This window comes from Phascolarctos cinereus, unplaced genomic scaffold (genome assembly GCF_003287225.1).
Source record: "Phascolarctos cinereus isolate Bilbo 61053 unplaced genomic scaffold, phaCin_HiC Scaffold_4;HRSCAF=312, whole genome shotgun sequence".
In the NCBI taxonomy this organism is placed as follows: domain Eukaryota; kingdom Metazoa; phylum Chordata; class Mammalia; order Diprotodontia; family Phascolarctidae; genus Phascolarctos; species Phascolarctos cinereus.
This window is the reverse complement of record NW_027555847.1, coordinates 125853716-125872437: the sequence shown is the minus strand read 5'-3', so window position 1 is coordinate 125872437 and position 18722 is coordinate 125853716. Positions and strand designations below refer to the sequence as shown.

Sequence of the window (18722 nt, the reverse complement as noted above, 5' to 3'; positions counted from 1 at the left end):
CCTCAGTTTCCTCATCTGTAAAAGGGGGAGATTGGACTAGATGATCTTTAGCACCTTATCCCCCAGGTCTACAATTTTACTAAAGCCTTTGATAGTAAAATAGAGCTAGATTAATCTTAAGCCGTTCTCAAAGCTGTACGTTCAATCTGTAGAACGCCATCCTAAATTTCTGGTCTGCTATTGTTTCTATGATTTCTGTAATAATTTAGAGTGAGAGCTATCAAGCATGCATTACTCCAGTTTCAATCAGCCAACTGCTATATGGTTGCCTATTTTTTTTTCTTGAATGAATATTAGTTTGCCAGAAAAGTCAATGATCAAAGTGCTCTTTGAAGTGTTTTTTTATGGACGTATTCTCTCTGTTCAGCTGAGGCAGGGAACAAATATGTGCCCTGAATCAATCAGAAAATAGATATTCAGTAATGATAATATGGACAAATGTCAGTATCTCGTACTACATGCTTTTTAGACAGAGTCATTTCAACAGAGAGATTTCGTAAAGTGGAAATGCTCCCATTTCAAAATAATGGCTGTCTCATGATGAATAGGGCTTGCATTTCCAAAATGACACCCTCATTTTGCTCTACTTCTTTTCGACTAATGAGAAACAAATATGTTACTATTGTAATACATTATTAATGTGGAAATATTAATGTTATTTCAAACTAAATAATTTAGGAAGTCAAAAGGACAGCAATTTTTACTACTGCCCTAGGAGCTGAATAATGTATCTTATTATATGAGGACACAAATTGGCAATGTGGCATGCTGGCTGTCATATATTCATTTGTATGCGCTTAGGTTAAACTGTTGATGGTAAGAGATCATCAAAGTACAGTGAGTTTCCATTTAACAGACCATTTTTCTTTCACTTCCACAAACATTTGTCAAATACTTGCTTTGTTCCTGGCACTGGAGTAATCTGTATTTCTATAGTGCTTTGAGGTTATGAAGCACTTGGCTCACAACCACGCATGAGACAGGTAGAATAAATATTCTCATTCCCATTTTACAGATGAACAAGTAAGCAAAGCCTTGCCCAGAGTCACAGAGCGAGCAAGTGCCAGAACCAGGAGCCAACCTAGGTCTTCTGACTCCTAGTTCAGAGCTCTTTATAACATAGGTCAGGAAAGCCTTCCTTCTGTTGATTATCCTTAATTTATCCTGTATATAAATTGTTTGTACATAAATATTTGCATATTGTCTCCTTTGTTAGACTGTGCACTCCTCTAGGGCAGGGACTATTTTTTGCATTTCTTTGTATCCCCAGTACTTAGCAGAGCCTGGCACATAGTAGGTGCTTAATAAATGTTTGTTGACTTGATGAAATACTCGCTCTCCTCATTTTGGATGCTTAAAACACCAAGGAGGCAGGAACACTTAATTAAGGAAAACATTTTATGATACAGTATGTATCTATAAAAGGTAACTATACTACATACAAACTTCTTTCTTATTGTGCATCGCACCTATAGCCTCATATAGAAAGGCAATGTGGTGTAGGGGAAAGAACACTGGATCTAGCATCAGACAGTCTGGGTGTGAACCCCAATTCTGCTACTTAAGAGCTGTGTAAACTTGGCTAAGTCCCTTGACCACTCCAGTACTGATAAAATAAAGGGGTTTAATTAGGTGAACCTCATGTCCCTTGGACTCTTAATCCTACGATCTAATACATATGAAATACCAAGCCCCACCAACTCTACTTTCTGAAGTCTACCAACTCTTTAAGGTCTAGCTCAAATGACATTTCTACAAGAAATCTTTCCTGCTTGGTTCAGTAATGTTTCTTCGTCCCCTTTAGATCTCAAATAACACTTGATAAATGCAGGAGAGGTACAAACCATGTGTCATTTTATAGCATGGTCATTTATGTATGCATGATACTCTCTGATACTGTGAGCTCCACGAGAAGAGGGATAATATACAGGGTATTATTTACCTCTTTGGAGAGACAGAGTGGCGGAGTAGCTAGAAAGCTGGCCTCAAAGTAAGGAAGGCCTGGATTCAAGTCTGGTCTCTGACTGGCTGCGTGACCCTGGGCAAGTCACTTAATCTCAGAGGGCTCTAGGCAACTCTCTAATACCATAAGGTGTTTAGAAGATGCCTACCTGCATTGGCAGAGGGAGTTAAATTTCTTATAATGATTAAATCATAGGTCCAGTCACTATTTCTACCCTCATCTCCCACAATTCTACATTTGGCCTCTAATACCTGCCTACCCAATGTGCTTTATGAACAGAATGAAAATGGAACCTGAGAAGAAGAAATTGGGAAGAGCAGCTGGACTTGACCAAATATACATATAGAAGGAATCAAGCTGGATAAAGCGTAATCCTAAAGTGCTCAAGGAATGACTTTTAAGATATCTGGAAGAGTGGGTGATTCCAAAAGAACTGAAAAGATCACAGTATTATTGTAAAAATAGGTACCCAAGAAGACATCATCAACTACCAGCTAATATGCCTAATTACTCATCTCTATAAAATCTTTATGAGAATGGTTTACATACATAGCAAGGGCATCCTCGAAGAAAACACAAGAAGGGAAGAGCAGCCTTTTACAGATGATTTTCTATAGCAGACCACATAATCAGAGTCACACAACTGACCGCAGAATATAGAGAACAGTAATAATTCCCACATTTACATAGTGTTTTAAGGTTCACAAAGCACTTTACATACATTATCTCATGTGCTTTTTTTTTTTTGAGGATGTAAGATTCTGACCCCTACTTCTCAGTCTCCTCTGCTGGATGATCATCCACGTCATTCCAACTACGGGTATGGCCCACAGTTCTATTCTGGGACCTTCTCTCTCTGTCTCTGTCTTTCTCCCTCTCTCTTTCCTCATATAGATAGAGTCTTTCTTTCGGTGACCTCATTAGCTCCCATAGGCTTAAATATTATCTTTATGATGATTTCTCTCAAATCTAAATATCCAACCCTAGACTCTCTTTTGAGTTCTATTCCGGTATTACCAAATGTCTATTGGATACTTTGAACTGGATGTCCTGTAGGCACCTGAATGATAGACTTATCTGTCCAGGGGATCATAACTCTAGAACTGGAAGGCACTTCATTTTATCAATGGGGAAACTGAGGTCTGCAGGGGTTAGGTGGCTTGCCTAAGGTCATACAGGCAGTGTCTACCAGAGGTAGGATTTGAATCTAGGGCCTCTAACTCTAAAGTTAAATTCAACCTATTTAAGACAGAGTTTATTTATTCTTCTTCTCCCTGAATTCACTGCTCTCCCTAACTTTCTGTCTGTCGAAGGCACGCCATCCTTCCATTCACTCAGATTCCCACTGTACGAATCAGTTTTACCTCTTCATTCTCATTCACACCACAGACTCATTCCTGGAATAAGTTCTCTCACTGACTCTGCCTCTTAGAATCAATCCCTAGATTTCTTCAAGGCTCATGTGAAATGCTACCTTCTATATGAAGCTTTTCCTGATCCTCCCTCAATTATCTTGTAACTTTTTTTTAATCTATCCTGTATACATCTATATGCATATACAGTGTCTTTTCTTGTTATGTCGTAAGCTCCTCAAGGATAGGATGTGTTGAATTTAATCTTTGTATCCCAGGGCCCAGCACAGTGCCTAACATATAGTAGGTTCTTTTTTTTTTAAATTTTATTAATTTATTTTGAATTATCAACAATCACTTCCATATGCTTTTGAGTTGAAAATTTTTCTCCCCCTTCCTCCCCCCCACCCTCCCCAAGACAGCACACAATCTGATGTAGGCTTTATATTTACATACCCATTAAACATATTTTCACATTAGTGAAGTTGTAAGTAAAAATTAAAACCAATAGGAGGAACCATCAGAAAGATGAAACAAAACTTAACAGAAGGTAAAAATAAGTGATAGCGATTCGATTTCCATAGTTCTTTCTTTGGATGTGGACAGTATTTTCCATCCCGAGGCCTCTGGAGATGTCTTAGATCCTCGTAATGCTGAGAAGGGTTCAGTTTAACAATCTTAGTCACTGCATAACATGGCTGTTATTGTGTACAAAGTCCTCTTGGTTCTGCTCACTTCACTCAGCATCAGACCATGCAAGTGTTTCCAGGTTTTTCTGAAGTCAGCCTGTTCATCATTTCGTATAGCACAATAGCATTCCATTACATTCATATGCTGTAACTTGTTCAGCCATTCCCCAATTGATCATATAGTAGGTTCTTGACAAAAGCTTGTTAATTGATCGCTTTTTAAAAAAAAGCATTTGACACCATAGAACATAATGCAGTATTAAAATATCTCTCCCAACAAGTTACCATCCGTAATATGTTAAGATCACATTAAGATCCTTTAACAGATCCATAGAGAACCATTTAAAGAACCTAGACTTTATTAGGCAATGAAGAAGTAGTAAAGATATCAGAGCCAAAGAAGGATGTGGTGATATTGCTGTTTTAAGAAGATAAACCTGATGTCAGTGTATAGGACTGATCAGAGCTCACTGGTGGCAGGGAAGCCAACAAGGAAGTTATTGTAATCTAGGAGTGAGGTGATAACGGACTGAACACAGGTGATGGCAGTGGGAACAGAAACAAAGGGACAGATTTGGAAGGGGACCTGTTTCGAAGGTATGAATGACACGACAATAACTGATTTGATGTGAGAGGGAAATGAGAAAGATTAGCCTGATGATTTAAGATTCCAAAGGTGATAGACTAGTGTTGTGTAGCTATTTAAAGAAATAAGGAAGTTAAGACAGGGAATTGTCAGGAAGAAAGATAAGCTCAGTTTCAGAAATGTTGAGTTTGAGGTGACAGTAGAACCTCCAAGGGGACCAGTCTGGTAGACAGATGTATATGCAGAGATATATGACTTACATGGAAAATTGGATCAAAACTGAAGATAAGACCTAGGAGGCATGTACATAGAAATGATAGCTGAAACTCATTCAATAGCAAATTGTGAAGCTGTCCTAAAAGGAGATGAAAACTTAATCTTTTAGAGTAGATTCACTGTCACAGCATTTGTAGCTGTGGTCACATCTGGATGAGAAATACTTAGCAGAATTTGCTTTGGGGTATATCCTACAGATAGAATATTCCTGCAGATTCAGAATTTTCCTGCAGATTCTGTCAGTAAAGATGCGCTGCTTGGTAGCCCTTGCAGAACTAGACTTCTCATCTGCATTTAGTTTTGCCAAAGGAGCCTCACTTTCTGGTAGTGCCCTTGGTATTCCTGTTGGGTCATAAAAAGCTGTGATTTACCCTGATGAGCAAGCACTGTAAAGCTAAATGGATGGGCAACGTTTCACCATTTTGAAGTGCTTCTGGAAATGAATTCTTTGAAGTTCTTCACGTAGGACTTCCCCAACTTCTTTTGTTTTCCCCCTGATTTCTTAACATAGCCTTCTCTACTTTCCCTTTCCAATCTTCCATTTTCCTTCCTTCTGGGCTCATCTCACCATCTTCTGCTTTGTGGCCTTACTAATGCTTGTAGTAAACTTTTTCATTTGACTTACAATCTGCTAAAGTTTGTTTCTGAATGAACAATAATAACAATAATTCTGATTTCTATTAGTGCTCAAAGGCTTATTAAGTGCTTTCCTCAATATTATTAGCCACATTTTTTACAGATGAAGAAACTGAAGCTTGGAGAGGTTAAGTGAATCATCCACATCTACAAAGCTGCTGAGTGGTAGATGTGGTTCTTAGTCTTTCTTGATTCTTTTCTTTTCTTGAAACAAGGATCTTCTATTGTCATAGACTCTGGGTGCAAGTTTTTTTGAATGGTGCCATTTGGTAGTTTTTTGTTTTTGCTTTTTACTTTCATGGGACTATTGCCACTCTGAGAAGTCAGTGTTCCAACCCAATGCAGATTCTTTTGCTAAGAAGAATTAACTAGTGTTGCTGAAGACAAAATAGATCAGACTAAATGTCGACCTACTGGGATGCTTTTCAGTTTTCAAGTGTTCCTCTGACTCCTGAAAATAGGTGGTTATGACATAGAGGTAACACTGTAGCAAAAATACTGTGAGTGAATAATCTTTGTTCAGTGTCCTCCCCTTTTTGTCACTGGTTCATCATCCATTATCACCACTGAAATCTCCTTGTACTATGGTACACGTCGATCTTCCTTTTAAAATCTTGAAAGTGGTCAATTCCTTTAGGAAATGAAGATTACTCCATCTAGAATGTTAGTTTTTTTCTTAAAAATAAGTTTTTACTGACATCTTTTGTTTTCAGATGATCATAATTATCCTAAATATTCCTCCTCTTCCCCCTCCCTGAGAGCTATTCCTTATAGTAGTATTTTTGAAAGAAGAAAAAAAAGTCAGCACAACCTATTGATATTTTGAAAAAGTATGAAAATATGTACAATGTGTAACATCTGTGGATCTCCCCAAAGGGGTGGTTTGGGAGTGTCCTCTCATATTTCTTTGAGTCCTGATTGATCTTTACAATTTTGTTATTTTCATTTTTGATTTTTTGGTACGTAATTACTCTTTTCATTTACATTGCTGTAGTTACTCTATGTATATTGCTTTCTTGGCTTTGCTTAGTTTGCTCTGCATCAGTTCATATAGATCTCTGTGCTTCTCTGTATTCATTACACATATCATTTCTTAGAGCACAGTCATATTCCAATGCATTTATGTACCACATTTATTTAGCCATTTCTCAACTGATGGGCATCTATTTTGTTTCCAATTCTTTGCTATCACAAAATGTGCAGCTGAAATATTTTGGTGTATATGGGGACTTTCCATCTTCTGTAGTTTTAGCACCCTTCTGACATGGTTCTAACAACAGTACTGCAATTTGAGATGAGATTGATTCATAACTTTTAGTGCGTCACTTAGTGTTCTTATGAACAATGACACCCTTAGGATGGGATTCCTGTAGGCTTTTAAAGAATGTGATTACTGGTTTTCCTGTCTGACATGAGATCTGAAGTTGTTCATACTTCACATATACCAATAATATCAGCCTTGATTTTACTTTTAAAAAAATTTATTCACCCTTTACTTTTATATCACCTACATTTCCCAATATATCCTTCTCTCATACCCTACCTTAAAAGCCACCTCTTTTAGCAAATTTTTTTTAAAGTTCAACAAACCCAACACACCAACCAAGTTTGAAATTATGTGCAGTGTCTTACATCCATGGTCCCCCACCTCTGCAAAGAATGGAGCAAAGTTCTTCTTTGAGGTCAAGCTTGGTCATCACAATTTCAGAGCATTTGGTTTTGATCATTTTGTTATTGTTCTTTCCAGCCATTACGCACATCCTCCCCTTCCAGTTCTGTTTACATGGCATCAACTTCCATCATCTTCTCATGCTTCTTTGTATTCATCATAGTCATTGTTTCCTACAGCACAGTACTGTTCCACTATATTCACATATCACGATTTGTTTAGCTACTTCTCAAATGATGGATGTTCTACTTTGTTTCCAGTTCTTAGCAACTCCAAAAAGTTCAGACTTGATTTTAGAAAGGAGCTAAGTATAAGAATCATCTCAAAGACTGAAGAGAAATACAGCTGAAATCAGCTGAAAAGAGAGTTTGAGAAAGAAGAAAAAGATCTTGGACTAAAGTTGTGCAAATTGACTAGTCACAATGAAAGATGAAAATAGTAAGCAAGTTGTGTACTGCCTGTGACTGAAGGCAACTTCACACTTCAAGAAACTGTGATTTCATTGGTATCCATTGTTCAACTCTCCCTAGCACTGTAAATTTACTGTAAATTTAGGTAAAATTTACTCCTTACTCAGGCTAAAGATTTTACCTGTGCCCTTTATTTCATTCTTTCTCACCTTCACCAGGACACTGCTGACCCAGTTATTTCTTCTCTTTCACACATCTCCAATCACTCCTACTTCACGGGATATTTCCCATCTCTCTATAGACATATTCAAGTTTCTTTCCGCTTACAAAGATTACAATTTAGTTATGCCTTGGTAGACTAGTGTTCATGAGCTGCTATGACCAAAAAAAAAAAATTGGCCAAATATGGCCAATCTTCAGGTATAAAAAAATAAGGGGGCAGCTAGGTGGCACAGTGGTAGAGCACCAGCCCTGAAGTCAAGAGGACCTGAGTTCAACTCTGGCCTCAGACCAAACACTTGACACTTACTTGCTGTGTGACCCTGGGCAAGTCACTTAACCCCAATTGCCTAAAGCAAAACAAATAAAACAAAATAAAACAGATACAAAAAACAAATGATATCACTAAATTATAATAATGTTCTCTACTTTATATTCACAAGACTCCTCATATCAATTGAGAAGGTATTCTCTATATTATGTAGGATGGAGTGATGGTAGTTAAATTTATATAAAGGAAAGAAAAAAACCCCAGGAAATGAAAGAATTTAATTCTAAATATCTCAAGGTAAATGGAAATGTATTAAATTAAGCATTCAAGAAGAGGTTATACCTCCCCTTGTAGACTACCAGCTCTCCTTAGATATAGGAACTGTCAAGAACTGTCCTGCTTCTGAAAAAAGGGTGATAATGAAAATTCAGGTAACAATTATTCTCTGACTCCTCTGCAAATCTACAAACTATTCACATGAATCAAACCCTCCCATGTCAAGGAGGACTTAAACAATCCCACCAGCAGCCCACTTTTTGTTTTGGGATTTCCAGTCAAAAAAGTCACAAAATAAATTATTGCCAAATCAAAAAGGGTAAATATTGTTATGCGGTCCACTTGTGGATTGCAAAAGACCCCAATAACAGCACTCAACATACCCTCAAAATAGTGGGGTAAATCTGGCCAAGCTGGAATAGAATGATATCAAAGAAGAAATAAACACTGAATGAAAAACTGAAATGAAGCTATATGTTGAGTCATTTCAAATCATTATCTGCAGAGAAGTTCAACAAAAGGGTATAATGCCCCCAACACTATTCAAGGTCAACTTGGGCGGGTTGTTTCAGCACCTTAATTGTACAAATAGAACGATTAAAAGCAAGTGTCTTATACCAGCTTGTCAGTCAATAAACATTTATTAAGCACCTACTATGTTCCAAGCCTTGTGCTAAATGCTAGGGATTTATATAAAGAAAGGCAAAAAACCAATCTCAGCTCCTAAGGAGATCACAGTCAGGGAATACAACATGCAAACAGGTGAGGAAACAGGTTATAAAGGACTTTAAAAGAGAGGATTTTATATTTTATCCTGAAGATAACAGGAATCTGCCAGAGTTTACTGAGTGGAGATATGGTCATGCCTTTGCTTTAAGAAGATCACTTCAGCAGCTAAGTGGATGACAAATTGGAGTGGGGAGAGATTTGTGGCTGGCAAACCAACCAGCAGGCTATTGAAATACTCTAGTGTTAAGTGATAAGAGCCTGCCCCAGGGTGGTGGCAGTATCAGAGGAGTTAAGGGCAGATATGTGTAAGGTAAAATCAATATGCCTTGGTAACAGATTGGAAATTGGAGGTAAGAGAAGTGAGTCAAGGATGATACCGAGGTTGTGAGCTTGGGTGACTGGGAGGATGGTGATGTCCTCAACAGTAACAGGGAAGTCTGGAAAAGGAGAGGATTTTGGGGAAAAGATAACAAATTTAGGTTTTGGACATGTTGAAGTAACTATAAGATACTCAGTTTAAGATATCCAATAGGCAGTTGGGGATGCAAGACTGGAGGTTCGGGCTGAATAAGTAGATCTGAGAATCACTGGCACTGAGGTGACAATCAAGAGTCATTGAGATCACTGAGTGAAGGCAGAAAGAAGCTCAGTGGATAATTAGTCCAAACCATAGATGAAGAAGAATCCTTTTTACAACATCATCAAGGCTTGGTTTAAAGATGTCTGGTGAAGGGGAGCCAACACTTCCCAGGGAAGTCCATTCCTCTTAGAATAGCTCTAAACTTTTAATTAATTAATTAATTAATTAATTAATTTTTAACATGTGTTTTTAAAACTTTGGGTTACAAATTTTCTCCCTTCCTCCCTCCCCACCCAACCTCATTGAAAAGGCAAGCATCTCGATACTGGTTATAGATGTGTAGCCACGCAAAACACTTCCATAGTAATCCTGTTGTGAAAAACTAAGTATATTTCCCTTCATCCTACCCCTACCCCCCATTTATTCTATTCTTTCTTTTGACCTTGTCCCTCCTCAGAAGTGTTTGCTTTTGATTATCCCCTCCCCCAATCTGCCCTCCCCTCTATCAAGCCCCTGCTCTCTTGTCCCCTTCCTCCCTTATTTTTCTGTAGGGTAAGATAAATTTCCATACCCCACTGTATATGTTATTCCCTCCTTAAGTCAAATCCTATGAGAATAAGATTCACTCCTTCTTTCTCACCTTCCCCCATTTCCCCTCCACTGTAAAAGCCTTTTCTTGTCTGTTTCATATGAGATAATTTACCCCATTCTACATCTCCCTTTCTCCTTCTCCTAGTACAATCCTCTTTCACCCCTTAATTTTATTTTCCAGATATTACCCCTTCATCTTCAACTCACCCTGTGCCTTCTATCTATCTATCTATCTATACATACATATAATTTTTTTCCTTTCCACTACTCTAATACTGACAAAGGACTCATGAGTTACAAATATCATCTTTCCATGCAGGAATATAAACAGTTCAACCTTAATAAGTCTCTTATGATTTCTCTTTCCTGTTTACCTCTTCCATGTTTCACTTGAGTCTTGTATTTGAAAGTCACATTTTATACTCAGCTCTGGTCTTTTCCTCAGGAATGCTTGGAAGTCCCCTATTTCATTGAATGACCATTTTTTTACCCTGAAGGATTATACTCAGTTTTGCTGGGTACAGGTGATTCTTGGTTGTAGTCCTATCTCCTTTGCCCTCTGGAATATCATACTCCATGCTCTCTGGACCCTTAATGTAGAAGCTGCTAAATCTTGTGTTATTCTGATTGTGTTTCCACAATACTTGAATTGTTTTTTTCTGGCTGCCCTGCAATATTTTCTCCTTGACCTGGGAATTCGGGAATTTGGCTACAAGATTCCTAGGAGTTTTCCTTTGGGGATCTCTTTCAGGAGGTGATTGGTGGATTCTTCCAATTTCTATTTTGCCCTTTGGTTCCAAAATATCAGGGCAGTTTTCCTTGATAATTTCTTGAAAGATGATGTCTAGGCTCTTTTTTTGATCATGGCTTTCAGATAGTCCAATAATTTTTAAGTTCTCTCTCCTGGATCTATTTTCCAGGTCAGTTGTTTTTCCAATGAGATATTTCACATTCTCTTCTATTTTTCATTCTTTTAGATTAGTGTTACAGTGCCTTTATTTCTCAAACTGTCACTAGTTTCCAATTTCTCCATTCTAATTTTTAAGGAAGTATTTTCTTCAGTAAGCTTTTGGACTTCCTTTTCCATTTGGCCAATTTTTCTTTTTAGGGCATTCTTCTCCTCATTGGCTTTTTGGACCTCTTTTGCCATTTGGGTTAGGCTATTTTTTTAAGGTGTTATTTTCTTCAGTATTTTTTTGGGTCTCCTTTAGAATCACTCTCAGTTTTTCCTCTGCTTCTCTTACTTGCTTCTCAAAATCCTTTTTGAGCTCTTCCATGGCCTGAGACCAATTCATATTTTTCTTGGAGGCTTTGGATGTAGGAGCTTTGGCTTCGTTGTCTTCTTATGGTTGTATGTTTTGATGTTCTTTGTCACCAAAGTAAGATAATATGGTCTGACTATTTTTGCACTGCTTGCTCATGATTCCAGCCAATTACTTGAGTTATAAACTCTTTGTTAAGGTAGGGGACTGTTTCCAGTGTGGAGAATGTACTGCCCCAAGCTTCAGAGGTTTTGTGCAACTGTTTTCAGAGATACTTTTAGGGACCTGTAAATTTTCAGTTCTTTCAAGGTGCTATGATCAAGCGCAAGGTGTTCACTCCTTTCCTGGCCTGTGCTCTGGTCTATGAGTGACCACAAGCACTGTTTTCTGTCTTGGAACTGTGAGGATTTTCTCTCCACAGCCACTACAAGCTCCACCACACCAGCGCTCCTCCTCACTCCAGGACCGCCACCCAGAACTGTGACCCAGATCCAAGCACAGGCAAAGCAAGAGAATCCTGCACCAGCAGAGAGATCCCTGCAATCCCCTTCTGATCAGCCACTCGATTCCCCCTCAGTCTGTGGGCCAGAAGCTCAGGAGGCAGCTGCAACCCAGGGGCCACACTCAGCAACTGGAGCTGAGACCACATCACTTGTCTCTCTCACCACAGACTATTCCCATTGACCTTCTAAGTTGTCTTTGACCTTTATGGGTTGAGAAGTCTGGAAACCGCCACGGCTGCCCATGATTCAGTCCTCTGAGGCCTGCTCCAGGTTTGCTGAGGCCTGAGTGCCCATGCCAAACTGCGCTCCTCTCACAGTCCAGTGCGATACACCTTTCTGATCAACCATCCAGGCTGTCTTCGGCTGGAAATTTGTTTCACTCTGTCTTTTTGTGGGTTCTGCTGCTTTAGAATTTGTTTAGAGCCATTTTTTATAGTATTTGGAGGGGTTTTGGGGACAGCTCAAGCAAGTTACTACTTTTACTCTGCCACCTTGGCTCCACCCCCCAAATAGCTCTAATTTTTAAAAAAGACTTTCCTATCATCAAGTTTATGTTCTCCTCTTTGCTACTTACACTAAGCATTCCTAATTTCACCTTCTGGGCCCAAACAGAACAACTGTAATCTCTCTCCTATATGATAGCCTTTAAAATATTTGAAGGCAGCTACAATGTCCCTTCTGAGGCCTCTCATCTTCACAGATGTTGTCTCACAGTTCCAAGCAAAGTTACAAGAGCTGTAATTCAAGGAGCTATCTAAGCTTAAAGGTGAACCTTGATAAAAACAAGTGAAATAAACATGCCTTACAACAAAAAACTGTACCATTCCTTCCTCTCTAAAAAGACCTTGTGGGCTACAGTTGAGAGACTTCTAGGGTACAGGCTGAAGCCTTGCAGACCAAGAAGCAAAAAAAAGGACAATGACTGCAAGGTTTCTATTCAGGAAAGGGGCCAGAAACACTGGATTCATAGTGAAGGGCCAGAATCTGCTGCTAGAGATTAAGAATAATGAGCTAAGGGGCTGGAAATAGGAAGCAGTGAATGGATCAGAAGCCTAAATTGGTGCTGGTATCAGAAAAAAGTTTAAGGAACCACTATTGAGATCCAGTCTCCTGAAGGGTTCAATAGTAGGATAATGGAGAGGGTTTTAGTTCTACATAGGGTTCACATTGTTTACAGCACCCAATTTCTTGTGAGTTCACATGTGTTTTTATGCCTTACTACATGAAGCTGGCCCTGCCCTCAAGCTTCACCTAAATTAGCTACAGATGGATGTCTTCCATTTCATTTTATTTCATTTCAACAAGCATTTATTATGTGCAAAGTGCTAGGGGTAGAAAGATAAAAAATGAAATGATCCCACTCTCATTGACTCAGAACCCTCTAAGGAAATGGTCATCCTTAAGAGGCAATGGACACACATATATGTAAATGGTTTGGAGATTAAAGAGGTAGGCAAATGCCAAACAGAGGGATCTATGGTTAATTCTACTGTTCACAGAGAGATTGCCCCATGGATTTCATCATGAAGAGGAATTTCATGGTCATACTTGCACTTTAGGAAAATCACTTTGGCAGCTATGTGGAGGATGGGTTAGAGTAGGAAGATAAACCAGGGAAACCAATTAGGAGATTCCTGCAATAGTTCAGGAGAAAGGTGAACTGAACTAGAGGTTAAATGCATGAGTGATAAGGAGGGGATATTTGTGAAAGATGATATGGAGAAAGAAGTGACAAGATTTTGCAGATGACTGGCTATGTGGATGAAAACATAGAGGGAGGATGACCCTGAGGTTATGTACCTGGGTGACCAAGAGGACAGTGGTGCACTGGACAGAAGTAGGGAAGTCCAGGACAGGAATGGATTTGGAGTGGGAGGTGAATAATGACCTCTGTTTTATACACTTTGAGTTTGAGGTGCCTATGAGCCATCCAGTCCAAAATTTCCAACAGGCAGTGAATCCAGAGAGAGAGTAGGACTGACTATATATATTTTGGAGTAATCAGCATAGAGATGATAAATGAACCCTTGGGAGCTGCTGAGGTCATCAAGTGACTTTAGAGAGAAAAGAGAGCCCAGGACAGTGCCTAGGCAGAAGGACACCTGCAATTAGTGGGGCATGGCATGGATGATAATCCAACAAGGTGCACTAAAGAAAGATCAGACAAATAGTAGATGAGAGAGGGAGGGAGGGAGGGAAGGAGGGAGAGAGAGGGGGAGAGAGAAAGAGAGAGAGAGAGAGAGAGAGAGAGAGAGAGAGAGAGAGAGAGAGAGAGAGAGAGAGAGAGAGAGAGAGAGCAGTGTCATAAAAACCCAAGTGGAGTGAATGTCATAGCAAAAAGATCAAGGAAGATGAGAACTGAGAAGATATTGAATTTGACAATTAAGAGATCACTGGTAATGTGGGGTGAGTAGTTTCAATGGAATGATGAGGTCAGAGGTCAAAATGGCAAGGGTTTAGAAGACAGTGAGAAGAAAAGAATAAGCACCTGGTATAAATAAACAGCTTTTGGGAGGAGTTTAGCTGAAAAAGGGAAGATAGAATGACAGCTATCAGGGATGATAGGAACTAATGAGGATTGTTTAAGGATGGGGAGACTTGGGTATATTTGAAGGCAACAGAGAAGGGATCTGAAAATAGAGACTGAAAATTTGAGAAAAAGAAGGCAATAATGGGGGGCAATCTTTTGGAGAAGAGTACATGTGGAGAAGGCCTTAGGGAGCAGAAGGCCTACATCATCATCCAGAAGGAGACTAGGAGTGGGGGTGGTGGTGGGCTGATGTCAAAGGAATGTGAAATGAGGAGGTGGGATTGTCAATGTGGGGCACAAGGGAGAAAAGAGAGTGAATGCTTTGGCTTTTTTCAGTAAAGCATGAGGCCAGAACCTAAGCCGAGAGGTTTTGGGGAAGAAGTATTGTGAGACGCTTGATAAGAGAAGAGAAGACCTGGAATAGCCATTGAAGAGAGCAGGATGCACAATCATTTAGGGAGGAGTAAAAGTATTGCCACACTTCAGTGAGGAGGCAGTTGATATTGGATTGTTTTTTGTTCTTTGTTTTCAAAGAGTACCAATGACATCATGGGTGATGTTTTGACTTCTGCACGAAATGGATTTAAGTGAGACAGAGTTGCACAAAACTGTCAGTCTCTCTCTTCCTGAGAAGAGTCCAGTGGCAGGGCAAGTCAAGATAACTGGCAATGGTCTAGGATGCAATGGATGATTTTGGTGTCTTCAATGCCTGACTAAGTTTTAAGCACGCCATAGCACCTGCTTCAGCAGTCTTCATGGCCGTTGGAACAAACTGTTCTTATCTGCCTATTCCACTGGAGGAAGTCTTCACATGCTTGGGGTAGATACCGCCCCTATGCCCCCCAAATTACAGTGGGTTTGATACCCCTCAGTTATCCTCAACCTGGTTTAGTCTGTCTGCTGAGACAGTTTACCAGAGTGTGGCTGCTGCCCATGCTACAGCTTCTTGGAGCCACAGGTGAGAGGGGTGAATCAGGTGAACACCAAAGGTGGATGAGCATCCCTGAAAGGGGCTTGGCAAACCCTCAAACTAGAGATGCTTGTCCTCCCTGAATAACCCACACATAACATCCACTTGGACCCAGATGTTCTAGGCGCTGCGGATGACACTTGAAATACAAAGAAAACCTAAATATTTCCTGTCCTCAAGGAGTTAACAACACTCTCCAGCAGACATGTACCTCTGCTCCACTGGGTTGCTAGATCAGTGTGCTGCTGTCATCTTATCTGTAGAACTGCACTGATCTGTAGTCCCATCTTTCAAGTCTAGCCAATGCCTATTCCCTCTTTCTTCTTCTGGTCAAACCTTGTGCTACTCCTGACTCTTCTGGGTTAGCACTCTCATGGTTAGGTCACATTTATAATATATGCCCTGCTTCCCTAGATTCACAGCTATGTCTACAAGGCCTCACCACTACACTAGAGAAATGTAACAGGTTTCCAGTAATGCATGTATATTCCATACACTATACCACCCACATAACACATTCCACCACAATAAGTAAAGGGTCATGTCTTCAAGGTACTTTAAAAAACACAAACTGAAAATGGGCTTTTGAGTAGACACCCACCAGTCAGGAGAACTGGGTAAAATTTAAATTAGGGAAGAAATATTAGAAGACCAAGTTAAAAACCAAGGCCTGCTCAAAAAAGCAGCATATCTTAAAATAAGAAATGATTCTCACTTTTTCCATGACTGATTTTATCACTTTCGAAGCAGACTAAATCAGCTATCCAAATTTAATTTTTCTTCTCTGTATTTTAAATGGATAAAACACTGTATTAACAAGATTCATACACTCTGCGATACAACATTTCCAATTAACTCAATTCTTTTCTTGAGAAATTTGCAGTAATATCTTGATACTGAAAATATCAAACCAAATTAACCTCTAGTAGCATTTGTTTGTGTTTTTCTTCCCCCAGTAAATTCTGAAAACAGATGGGTTATTATTTCATAAGCAGTGGCCCTTGTCAAAGAGCTCAAATCCTCCAGATTCTGTTTTGTATTTTAAAAATAGTGCCCAAATGTTTAATCTTTGCAGGAAATGTCTCTGGAAATACATGCGATGACACAGAGCTCTTGTGCAGAACCTTGTACTTAAGACCACCTCTCCAATCTGAGGCTGCATGCTTTCTTTGCACTTGCATGGGCGGACAGAAAAGAGAACCAGGCAAAAAGAATGAAGCTAATCCTTCCTCTGTAATCCATAAAATCTTCTTTCACTAAGTGTGTGCAATACTGTGGCAGCAATAAGCCACATTACTGTGGACTACGGCATCATCATTTCATCACTCATTTCAGAATCGATGTGGCACCAGAGCTGATGGACCAGACCAATGGGGCTCTATAACATAAGGACATGTGCATGCAATAACACATGATGTCCTGCAGCCAGTATCCAACATATACCAAGTCTGAGCAACAAAATTCAAACCAGTAAAGCACTTTTGGTTTTACCAGGAAATAGCTAATGAAACCATCACACTCTTGTGTAAACATTCTTCCTAGCAACAGAACTCTCACCATGGGCTAAGATAAAAACACACATTTTGAAGCATCTTATTGTGACTCTGTAAGAACATTTGAATATTCTTTTTATGCCTTAGGAAAGGATGTTCTAATAACTGTAAAACCAAATTCCAAAATATGAGGACACTAGGACATAAGAATGAATATAACACACAATCTACCTGACATACCCTCCTCTCTTCCACCACTGTCAGGTTAGATAAGGATGTGCTTCTCTATACCTATTTAACAGTTTCAAGAACCCGGGCCAACCTCTAAGTGGGTACTTTAGTCAACTGAGTACATAGCAGGGAACTGAGTGATTACTTACACTGTAAGGTGTCCAGTAATTCCAAAGCTTGATTTTGGAGATGCCAAATTCATGGGATTGTCTAGTATTGCGGATGATAAAGAAAAGCTGAACTGGAGGGTGGAAAGGACAGGTCCACAAAGAGAGCTCTTTAGTACTCTGAAAACCAACAAGCAAAGAAAGCCATGAGTACATCTTCTCTTTTCCCCAAAGTAAATATCTGTGATTAATTCTTCATCTAATTAAAAAGAACAGAGGGCGTGAACCATCATAGAAGGCTGGCTCCCATGCTACCTCTTCTATATATAGCAGCAGGCTCCTGACCCTTGTATCTGGCAGGAAGTCAGCTTGCTCCCCTCTGATTTGCCATCCACGATGAATTGTGAAGGCAGGGTCACCATTTGGTCTATTTTAATCAACTTAATCAGCTTTGTGCAGCCCAGGGAAAATGGGGGAGGGAAGGGGATGAGAAAGAGGCTATTGTTCAACTGACATGTGAAGACTTTCAAGTTTTTTTTTAGCCTTATAAAATAAAATAAAAAAAATTAACAACACGCTCAACCCTTGGGATTTATTTCTCTTTTTTTAATAGGTTCTCACCCTGTAGAATGTCTTACCTCCCAATGAGCCTGACTAGATCCCTATGCTATGTACCGCTCGCAGACAAATCTAACTTGTTTTTCTGAATAAATTTGCATCAGCAATATTTCATACTGTTGATAGCATTTGTTTTGGACAGAGAAGGAACCCCCCCCCACAAACTACAGACATATAGAAACTTTTCTCAAACAAGTATTTGATAACTTCATCCAAGTTTCCATCCCACACTCTTCAGAGGATTATCTTCATCATCATCATCATTATCATCATCACCATTAATGTCATCATCATCAATTCCTAGTTGTCCACAGCTCCACTACGTACTTGGCACTGTACTCCCTGAGAACTTCAGTTTTATTTAAGACGAGGAACATCCTGTACTCCAGCATGTCTCAACTGGGCTTTCCTTGTCATTGAAAATGGGCCCAGCACTTGCCCAAGTTCTATGAAAGAGGTGAATGGCAGCATCTGCACCTCTTCAGGACCCCAGGAATTTGGATGCCTGGGGCTCCAGCTGCCACTGAGAACAAAGATGGTTTCTTACTTGTGACAACGGTGCCTTTCAGATGAGAGAGAAAATTGTTTTTACAAGAGAGAGAGGAAGAGACAGTTTTGAGGGCTTATGACTAATTTGGGCAAGTTCCATAAGTCACACATGAACTTTTTCTATTCTGGGAAGTTTGGATGGAGTATACAAGGTACTAAAAAATCCAGTGGAAGGGTGGGAGTGATGGAGGCAGTGGCTCATCCCTGGTTCT

At 39.6% G+C, this 18722-nt stretch overlaps 1 protein-coding gene across 3 annotated transcripts in view; it reads right to left on the bottom strand.

The window, feature by feature from the left end:
* The window catches only part of KATNIP (katanin interacting protein), a 209342-nt gene that overhangs the window by 48517 nt on the left and 142103 nt on the right, over positions 1-18722 (bottom strand). For all 3 annotated transcript variants that reach the window (XM_078152527.1, XM_078152528.1, XM_021006293.2), the window contains one exon: positions 17386-17523. In XM_078152527.1, the coding sequence (XP_078008653.1) occupies positions 17386-17523 (138 nt within the window). The remainder of the gene's footprint in view (positions 1-17385; positions 17524-18722) is intronic.